The 11,279-nt window shown below is 36.7% G+C and overlaps 1 protein-coding gene across 1 annotated transcript in view; it reads right to left on the bottom strand.

Annotated features, from left to right (window-relative positions):
- MAP4K4 (mitogen-activated protein kinase kinase kinase kinase 4) overlaps positions 1-11,279 on the bottom strand; it is a 131,201-nt gene that overhangs the window by 87,703 nt on the left and 32,219 nt on the right. The window contains exon 4 of the mRNA XM_029283950.1: positions 8,723-8,869. Within this exon, the coding sequence (XP_029139783.1) occupies positions 8,723-8,869 (147 nt within the window). The remainder of the gene's footprint in view (positions 1-8,722; positions 8,870-11,279) is intronic.

Raw genomic sequence — 11,279 nt, forward strand, 5'->3', positions numbered from 1 at the left:
ATTTTTGGCTTACTTGAAAAAGTTACTTTAAGTAACAAATATCCTAGTTTCATTAATGTTCTATTAAAAATAATTTACATCTTAATACATATAGTAGATGACAATGTATAACTGAAGATATTACACTGGAGACAAATAAGGAAAATTATTTTGTCTCCTCCTGCTGACAAATATCATAGCTGAAAGAAAAAAAAATAGGACCAAATAATAAACCCAGAAAAGCAGATAATGTTGCAGCCAATGATAAAACATGCTTCTTTATTGCTCTTATAATTTGAACAAAAATGTAATAGAGTGATACAATAATACAGTTTATAATGAAAATTATAAAGTTGTAATTTGTACATGTCTTGCAAGGTAATTACATTATGGCAGGGTCCCAGATAACGATTTAGGAGTTAGGCATTGTACTCTAGTGTCCTAAGTTGAGTTTTGATGATGTGCTAATTTTGCCCAAAATGTAGCCTTTCATTTGCAGTCTGATTTTCCTCAGTGGATTTGTTTTCTATTTAAAATAACCCTTGCCGTATGCTAAATAAATACATTAAAATAATAATAATAATAATAATAATAATAATAATAATAATAATAATAATAATAATAATAATAATAATAATAATAATAATAATAATANCCCTGCTCAGGCAGGAAACCCTATACCATTTCGGACAAATGGCTGTCCAGTCTCTTCTTAAAAACTTCCAGTGTTGGAGCATTCACCGCTTCTGGAGGCAGGTTGTTCCACTGGTTAATTGTTCTCACTGTCAGGAAGTTTCTCCTTAGTTCTAGATTGCTTCTCTCCTTGATTAGTTTCCACCCGTTGCTTCTTGTCTATATATGATATGTTAAACTTGTTATTATACCAATATTAATTGATGACCTAATAAAAATTATAAAAAATAAGTCCACAAGCACTATCCTACTTGTTATTTGGAGCTATACCAGACATTGCAATGTACTTTTTTTGAAGTATACTTTGTTTTACAAATCAGATGTGTACAATTGCTACTAAGCAACACTGAGAGTAGTATTAACTTTACATCTACCAGTTTATTAATTCACAGGATTACAAAGTGGATGTAATTTGCTCATATATCTACCAGTAGCAAGTATAAATTGTAGACTTTAGAGACGTGCAAATTCAAATAAATAAGACTGAAAAATGGCTTGAGTGCAACAGCTTTGAGTGTCCTCTTATTGAAACAAAACTGAATTTCATTTTCAGTATGTAACAAAATAGTAACAAAAATGCTCTTTTGTATTGTACTTTGAACAGAGGGCTGTTCAAAGTGCTATTTTGACTACTGTATTCTGTGCAATACAACTGGACTTTGTGATTTGCTATTCTAATAAAACAAAATGGCCTGTTCAAATCGGCCCATTCAGAGCTGCTACTCAATGAAACTGGGAGAGGGATGGGGAAGAGCAGGGAACAGAAAGGGCCATTATAGATCTGAAGCTACTGGTAGTGACTGACTAAGACCTGGAGTTCTGTAATGAGTCAGAATCTGGAGAGCTGCTAGAAATCGTGAGTATATATAGAAATCATGAGTATATAGCTGGCCACTTAATATATGGATATGCCTGCTTTATCAGCAAAAGCAGATAAACAACTCTTCTCACCTCTTATCTGATATGCTACTCAACCAATGTTAATGGTGGATGGTGGGGAATTCCTGGACTATAAACTCATTCCTTAAAAGGAAGAATAATCCCTATAGAACAGGCATTTTTCTGAATTCTCCAATCCATTTCCAGAACTGGTAAGAGTTCTATCTTGCCTGAATTCAGCTACTGGGAATCTGGAGACATATAAACAAAGATGTGTCGTAGTAGTAGTAGTAGTAGTAGTAGTAGTAGTAGTAGTAGTAGTANAATAATAAAGTTGGAAGGGACCTTGGAGGTCATCAAGTCCAACCCCCTGCTCAGGCAGGTAACCCTATACCATTTCGGACAAATGGCTGTCCAGTTTCTTCTTTAAAACTTCCAGTGTTGGAGCATTCACCACTTCTGGAGGCAGGTTGTTCCACTGGTTAATTGTTCTAACTGTCAGGAAGTTTCTCCTTAGTTCTAGTTGCTTCTCTCCTTGATTAGTTTCCATCCGTTGCTTCTTGTCCTGCCTTCAGGCGCTTTGGAAAATAGCTTGACTCCCTCTTCTCTGTGGCAGCCCCTGAGATATTGGAACACTGCTATCATGTCCCCCCTTGTTCTTCTCTTCATTAAACTAGACATACCCAATTCCATCAACCTTTCCTTGTATGTTTTAACCTCCAGTCCCCTAATCATCTTTGTTGCTCTTCTCTGTACTCTTTCTAGAGTCTCAGCATCTTTTTTACATTGTGGTGACCAAAACTGGATGCAGTATTCCAAGTGTGGCCTTACCAAGGCATTGTAGAGTGGTATTAATACTTCGCGTGATCTTGATTCTATCCCTCTGTTAATGCAGCCTAGCATTGTGTTGGCTTTTTTGGCAGCTGCAGCACACTGCTGGCTCATATTTAAATGATTGTCCACTAGGACTCTGAGATCCCTCTCACAGTTACTACTATTGAGCAAGGTACCCCCTATACTATACCTATACATTTGGTTTTTCTTGCCTAAATGTAGAACCTTACTTTTTTCACCATTGAATTTCATTTTGTTAGATAGCGCCCAGTGTTCAAGTCTGTCTAGATCCTCCTGTATCCTAAGCCTATCTTCTGGAGTGTTGGCCATTCCTGCCAGCTTGCTGTCATCTGCAAATTTGATGAGTTCCCCATCTATTCCCTCGTCCAAATCATTGATGAAGATGTTGAAGAGCACTGGGCCCAGAACAGAGCCCTGGGGCACCCCACTACACACTTCCCTCCATGTAGATGTGGTTCCATTGAGGTCCACTTGCTGAGTACGGCCGGTCAGCCAGCTACGGATCCATCTGGTGGTGATGCTGTCTAACCCGCATTTTTCTATCTTCTCAAGTAGTAGGTTGTGATCTAATTTGTCAAATGCCTTACTGAAGTCCAAATAAATTATATCCACAGCATTCCTCTGATCCACTAATTTTGTCACTTGGTCAAAGAGTGCAATAAGGTTTGTCTGGCATGATCTGTTTTTGACAAATCCGTGTTGGCTTTTAGTAATGACTTGGTTTGCCTGTAGGTATTCGCTGATTCGTTGTTTGATTATCTTTTCCAGAATCTTCCCAGGTATTGAGGTCAGGCTGATAGGTCTGTAATTTCCCGGATCCATTTTTTCCCCTTTTTTGAAGATGGGAACTACATCAGCTGTTTTCCAGTCCTCTGGTAGTTCCCTAGTGCTCAAGGATCTTTGAAAAATATAGTTCAGTGGTTCTGAGATCACATCTGCCAGTTCCTTGAGAACCTTGGTATGTAATCCATCTGGTCCTGGTGATTTGAACTCGTCTAGGCTGGACAGATGCTCACTTACCATTTTCTTGCCTATCTTAACTTGTGTTTCTATTCTGTTTTTTATGGCACTATTTTTGATAGGTTGGTCTGCTTTTTCCCTTTGTGTAAAACCAGATGCGAAAAACGAGTTAAATAGTTCTGCTTTCTCCCTGTTGCTTGTCACCTTCTTGCCACTTTCACCACTAATGGACCAATCGTTTCCTTCACTTTTTTCTTGTTTTTTACATGTTGAAAGAAGCTTTTTTTTGTTATTTTTGACTTTGGTCACAAGCCTTAGTTCATTTTGAGCCTTAGCTTTCCTCACTTCATCTTTGCAGGCTCGGGCTATTTGCTGATATTCTGACTTAGTTATGTGTCCCTCTTTCCACTTTCTATATTTGTCCTTTTTATCTTTCAATTTATCAGAGAGTTCTTTGTGCAGCCATGCTGGTTTCTTTTGAGAGCTGTTATTTTTCCTCGTTGTTGGTATTGTGCTAGACTGGCCTTTTATTATCTCACTTTTCAAAATTTCCCAAGTATCTTGAGTTGTTTTCCCCTGGAGGATTCTCATCCATGGAATCCTTCCCAAACCCTCTCTAAATGTATTGAAATTAGCTCTCTTGAAGTCCAAGACTCTAGTTTGACTGTGTTCTATTGCTTGTGCTTCCATAATGTTGAATTCCAATATTGCATGATCACTTCCTCCCAAGGTTCCTCTGGCTTCAACACCTTCTATCATTTCATCTCTGTTAGTGAGAATTAGATCCAAAATGGCTAATACCCTAGTTCCCTTCTCTACTTTTTGGGAGACAAAGTTGTCTGCTAGGTTTGTCAGGAATCTGTTTGATCTTCCACTTGGTGCAGAGGTTGTCTCCCAGTTGATGTCAGGATAGTTAAAGTCCCCCATTACTATTGTGATGTGCTTCCTACATACCTTAGTTAGCTGACTAGCAAAAAGTTCATCTATTTCCTCTGTTTGGTTGGGTGGCCTATAGTATACACCTATGGCAATGTCATTTTCCCCCCCTTTTATATTGACCCAAATGCATTCAAGAGTACTAAAGTATTAGTAAGCAATAAAGTATTAGTACTGAGCATCATCAGCCTGTTAATGACAACTATCTCCCAAGGCAACTGTAAGTCTTGATAGCAACTTCATATAGATTTCAGATAACACTGAAGATAAAACATTGCATGACACCATTAATCCTTAAGGACTGTTTGTGATGGGACAAGCATATATCTCTTAGTATCACTTTCAGCTTGAGCCCAGAGACAGGAAAGAACAGGTCTCTTAAGTACTGAAACAATGTACTTTGCATAGGTTAACCAAGAAAACCAGGACTATCACCAGTATTTCACTTTCCCTGTCTCTTTCTTATCTAGTTGATCAATTAGACAAGCCAAGTCTGCCTTCATGAAAAAACTGAATCCAAATCCAAGTTAGCAAGGCATTTGATTAAGAAAAGAAAAATATTAATGATCTAAATAATCACTGGCAGGGCAGAATGTTTAGACAGCCTTATAAGTTAACTTAGAAATGGCGCTAACAGGCAGGTAGTTGCATGAACAGAACTAAGAGTTATATTTGCTTTCAAGCAATTGTATTTGCAAAATCTCACAAGCCTAGTTGGAGTAAGAAGGCTGACTTTACTATTTGAAATCTGGAGCCTGGCTCAGCTCTGAAGAATTCCTTTGGGCAGTTTTAACAGAAGCAATTAAGTAGAAAATCCATGTCCTTTCTTTTCTTTTATTGCCATGGATTTTATAATGGTGTCCATACTAGTTTCAATAGGATTCACTGCATCTATTCAGTTGTACCACAGTTGCTCAAGCCACCTGTATTCCCATTTCATTGCTTGCAATAATACACAAGTACTTTGATTCTAGCATCTAGGAGACATGGTTATTTTATGTCTGAGCCAGATTCCAATAAATTAAATTCCTATATTTGCGACTTGTTTACCCTATATCAGGTATGTCAAACAGCTGGCCCAGGGGCCGGATGCATCATACTGAAACCGCGCCCACTGCATTGCCGGCAATGGGAAAAAAGTCGCGATACGTTGTGTGATGTCATATGACGTCGCGAGTTTGACATGCCTGCCCTATATTATCTTACAATGCCAAGATTTCAACCACAAAGAAATGGTGGGATCATGCTATTGGGGCTGCTACAGTTGGAGATTAAAAATCTATATGTATATCCTCCTAATACTTTTTTATTTCCTTCCACAAAGAGTTTCAAAGTGGATTTTGACACCAAATCAGTGTCAACTCAGAAACCACCTATAGTTTCTCCATGGCAATCTGTCCCTGACCTGGTCTTTCACGTCTTCCAACAACACATTCATCATCTCTGTAGATGAGCTCATCTATCTTGCTCCTAGTTGTTATTTTCTTTTCTTTCACATTCAATGCTAAATCTTCACATAATGTGCCTGAAGTAAGATAATTTGAGTTTGGTTATTTGTGCCTTGAGTGAGAATTCCGGATGATCCTTTTGATGATCCATTAGTTTATTTTCTTGGCTGACCAGGATATTTTCAGGAGTCTTTTCCAACAGCAATTGATAAAGAATCCTAATCAATTAATATTGGTTCAATATCTTTTCTAATTCTGCATAAGGCCTTTACCACAAAAGACAAGAGCAAGGCATGCTGGAATATATTAATACAAATATTAATAATGAATATCACACAATGAATACTAAAGAAGAGATATAAAATGCTATGTACTATGTAAATGATATTCTACACCAGAGCATGCAAGACAGATGCAAATTTTAATGTGACAAAACGGGAAATGTACAGTGAGGGAAAAAGGTATTTGATCCCCTTCTAATTTTGTACATTTGCCCACTGACAAAGAAATGATCAGTCTATAATTTTAATGGATTTCAAAAAAAGTTATAAATTGATTTGCATTTTAATGAGTGAAATAAGTATCTGATCCCCTATCGATCAGCAAGATTTCTGGCTCCAAGGTGTCTTTTATACAGGTAACGAGCTGAGATTACGAGCACTCTCTTAAAGGGAATGCTCCTAATCTAAGCTTGTTACCTGTATAAAAGACACCTGTCCACAGAAGCAATCAATCAGTCAGATTCCAAACTCTCCACCATGGCCAAGACCAAAGAGTTGTCCAAGGGTGTCAGTGACAAGATTGTAGACCTACACAAGGCTGGAATGGGTTAAAGACTATCACCAAGCAGCTTGGTAAGAAGGTGACAACAATTGGTGCAATTATTCGCAAATGGAAGAAACACAAAATAACTGTCAATCTCCCTCGGTCTGGGGCTCCATGCAAGATCTCACCTCGTGGATTTTCAATGATCGTGAGAACTGTGAGGAATCAGCTCAGATCTTGTCAGTGATCTCAAGGCAGCTGGGACCATAGTCATCAAAAAAAAATTGGTAACACACTACGCCGTAAAGGACTGAAATCCTGTAGTACCTGCAAGGTCCCCCTGCTCAAGAAAGCACATGTACAGGACCGTCTTAAGTTTGCCAATGAACATCTGTATGATTCAGGTCAGATGAGACCAAAATTGAGCTCTTTGGCATCAACTCAACTCGCTGTATTTGGAGGAGGAGGAATGCTGGCTATGACCCCAAGAACACCATCCCCAACATCAAACATGGAGGTGGAAATATTATGCTTTGGGAGTGTTTTTCTGCTAAGGGGACAGGATAACTTCACTGCATCAAAGGGACGATAAACGGGACTATGTACTGTCAAATCTTGGGTGAGAACCTCCTTCCCTCGGCCAGGGCATTGAAAATGGGTCATGGATGGGTATTCCAGCATGGCAATGACCTAAAACACACGGCCAAGGTAACAAAGGAGTGGCTCAGGAAGAAGCACATTAAGGTCCTGGAGTGGCCTAGCCAGTCTCCAGATGTTAATCCCATAGAATATCTGTGGAGGGAAATGAAGGTTCAAGCTGCCAAATATCAGCCTTGAAACCTTAATGGCTTGGAGAGGATCTGCAAAGAAGAGTGGGACAAAATCCCTCCTGAGATGTGTGCAAACCTGGTGGCCAACTACAAGAAACGTCTGACTTCTGTGATTGCCAACAAGGGTTTTGCCACCAAGCACTAAGTCATGTTTTGTGAAGGGGTCAAATACTTATTTCACTCATTAAAATGCAAATCAATTTATAACTTTTTTGAAATGCATTTTTCTGGATTTTTTTGTTGTTCTGTCTCTCACTATTAAAATAAACCTACCATTAAAATTATAGACCGATTATTTCTTTGTCAGTGGGCAAACATACAAAATCAGCAAGGGATCAAATAATTTTTCCCCCTCACTGTATAAAGTACATAAGCAGTTATCTCATGATTTTTTTTGCCCAATCTATGCTTATTCTGCAGTGCTGTTCCACCCAAAGGCTAAACAAAGTCGTCTGCATCTAAAAAGTTATTTGCCTCAGTCGTTGCAAGAACACTTTCCTGTAAAACGAGATAAGTATGTCCATCTTTCTTCCTAAACTGATTTTTTATTACAAATTTAAAACTCGGAATAATCACCTTTTAAAGAGAAAATCACATCCATAAAGTCTTTAAAGTTATTAATTTCTACATTTCCTTAGGAGTAATGAAGAGCATGAGTTAAGATACACAACACTCATTCAAGAAAATTATTATTGGAAAGAGGTGACAGCTTAAAATTCTAAAAGTAGCCTTTTTGTGCTTCCATGCATTGGTTGCCATGGCTACAGCTTCTACATAAAAGCAAAGTGTTGGACTTATTTAAAGGACAGGGAAAATTCTACCTCTTGCCATTTCAATCACAATGTTCCAAGACATCTTGGCTCAAAACAAACGCGACTGTGAATGCAGGACTAAAGGACCAAAGAACAGTTTAAATCTGACAGTCAACAGGAATTTCCTTCTCCTCTTAAATATACAGAGAACATGCACAGTTGCCAGTGAGGAGAATGAAGGACAGAATAACATCCTAAAGTGTCATCATGTTTATTTTACCTTTCTATTCAGTTATTTTATTAATCTACATCGCTCACCCTAAGCATCAGGAGCAACTACATTTTAGAAAGCTGTAAAGGTTAATTGGAACATTATCAAAATGTTTTGGTATGATCAATGCCTGAGAACAGATGTGTTTAGTTTAAAATAATTAAGATGAAATTAAATAATTAATGCAAGGTATCAAGAGAAAATATCTTTTTCATTTATTCCAGTGTTAAATTGTCCGCTTCCCTCTCCATTAAGCAAATTTAGTTCATGAGCTTAGCTTTACCTCTGAAAACAAAAGACTCTTAGAAGGACATGGAAGGAAGTTATATAAATACATTTCCAGAGCGGACTTACAAAGAGTAACTGTATCACTACTGCTGTGATCCATAGTTGCCCATTAACGGCTAGATGCTGCCCTGATTCAGCATCCTTTGGACCTTGACAGAAAACTATCAAAGACTTCTTTTCATCTGTAAGGACATTCAGAACAGACTGCAGCAGCTGAGAGAGATTAAGGGATTTCAGCTGAGGTTACAGCTTGCAAAATGTAGCTCTATGAACTTCATCATTCAAGAGCAATAAGTATTAAGTATTCATTCAAAGCATTATGACAATTTCAAGATTAATGAGCTGAATACAGCAAGAGCATTATAGTTAAGGTTACAGCTTTCTACATGTTGTTTATCTAGTGTTATTACATATATCTTGGACCTAATTTAAAAGATGCCAATCACCACACAATATGTAATTGTGCTAATCAGAAACAAAAATATAAGAAATTAACAGTAAGGAGAGTGATTTTATCTGAAGAAGAGGGTTTTTATTTAGGATTGAAAAATGGACTTCTCTCTATCTCTACCATAACTTTGTGCAAAGAATAAACATTATTCTTACCCTATACTTGATCCAAGCCAAATGGTCAAGATGCCATGACTTTACAGTACTCTTACTGAAATACCTATTTACAATAATGCTCCTATTTTTAAGATCTATGGAAAATTGAAGTAGTTGATAATTTTAGTTAAATGTTTAAGATAAATAAGGTTGTTTGAATTCATCTGCCACTAAAAAAGGGTGGAGACAATCCAAAGGAACGTGCTTTACCTATAGTAAGTTTGTGCCTACTTAAACCTTAAGATCAACATTTGAAACTTTATTCAAGGATCACAGTCACTGAGACCGGGTAGTTATGCAGTTTTTTTATAAATGACCTTCAGAAGGAGTTTTAACATATAATATTATTTGGTATACATATGAATATTTTAACAAACTTTGTGTTTAGACATGCTGTGTCCTGTTTTATGTTATATTTTTATGGTTTATGTTATACATGTGTACAGCTGTGTCTGTTCCAGACTAACATCAAGAAATATGAAAATTCTAGATGAAACCTTGAAAAAATAAACTTTATACATGTCCCAAACCCATTTTCCAAAACCATGAATATCTAAAACCTTATTATCATAGATAAAAAAGATTTGATTTATATTTAGCAACAATTGATATACATAAACATAGTGGAGTGGTAGATTAAAAGGGTGACCTGAGGTTTATATTTTCAATCAAACATTTTGTAATGTTATAATGAATATTAAAATTGTCATCTTCTCTGCTAGGCAAAAAATACACAAATTAATATTTACGTGTTAGAAATACAAGTAGCCCTAGCTTAACAACTGCTTGTTCAGCAACTGTTCAAAGTTAAGACAATGCTGAAAAAAGAGATTTACAGCCAGACCTTGAACTTGCAGCCTGCCTTCAGTGTCCCATGGTCACAGTTCAGGTGCTTGGTAACCAGCACATATTTATGATAATTATAGTGTCACAGGGTCATATGATCAACATTTGTGACCTTTACAGCCAGCTTCTGACAAACGAAGTTAATTGACAAGATGGCGGGAAGTTGCAAGTCATGGTCATGTAGCAACACATTGAAATACCATGTGATTGCCTCAACAACTGCACCTGTAACTGATTAATTCATTCAGTCTTTCCAGTTTTATGAATAAATATGCAGTGTGTAATACAATACACACTATACAGCCTACATAATTTCATTTACTTGCCATTGTATGTCTTTAATAATAATAAATAAAAAGTTCTAATTCTAATTCTCAGTAAGAAACAGAAATTATTAGGTTCAGATATAGGTATTCCCAATTTATACACTGAAAAAATATATTTCATTTAAAGTAACATTAACCTAATATAATTAATTACAAGCCTATTCAGCCAAAATGATCACAGAACATAAAGTTACAACAAAATTAATAAAATATGGAGAGGGTGGCAAAAAGACTAAAAATGGTTCATGCAATACATCAGATGTCAGCATTATCCACAGATAAAATAATATGATGTGCTTTCTTGATGGTTTCAGCTAAACAAAGCTCACTTCAGGACAACTGACTGAATAAGAAGAAGGACTAGGACAAGAAACAGCATGTTAATGAAAATAATTCAGTGTTTCCTTTTCAATTAAGCAATTATAGCATTCGGTGATTATTTACTTAGAAGTACTTACTAGATTGGAAACAAAAGAAAGGAAACTTAGACAACAATACTAGGAATAACTTAGCCTTTCTCATTATTGCAGGATCACATTACAAAGCTCTTGGCATTACGCCTCCATTTTTTACATACAGATACACATCCCTAAGAACATTTTCCAACTCCAGATGTGTTTGGCTGACAATTCTCAGAGTTCAGTTGGACTTGCTGACTAGGTATATTGAAAGCTGTTCTCTAACAAATATTTTAAGTCATTGTGCAGATATTATGGAGCTATTTATTAGTCAATATACACATTTATTCAATAAACATGTTTTCCAAACTTTTTTAGTAAGTGGCAAACTTTCTTTAATCCAGCGTTGTTCATTTCTCCATGCACCGTCCATGTAGCAAATATTTA

Source organism: Protobothrops mucrosquamatus, unplaced genomic scaffold (genome assembly GCF_001527695.2).
Source record: "Protobothrops mucrosquamatus isolate PMUCROS unplaced genomic scaffold, P.Mucros_1.0 scaffold295, whole genome shotgun sequence".
NCBI lineage: Eukaryota > Metazoa > Chordata > Lepidosauria > Squamata > Viperidae > Protobothrops > Protobothrops mucrosquamatus.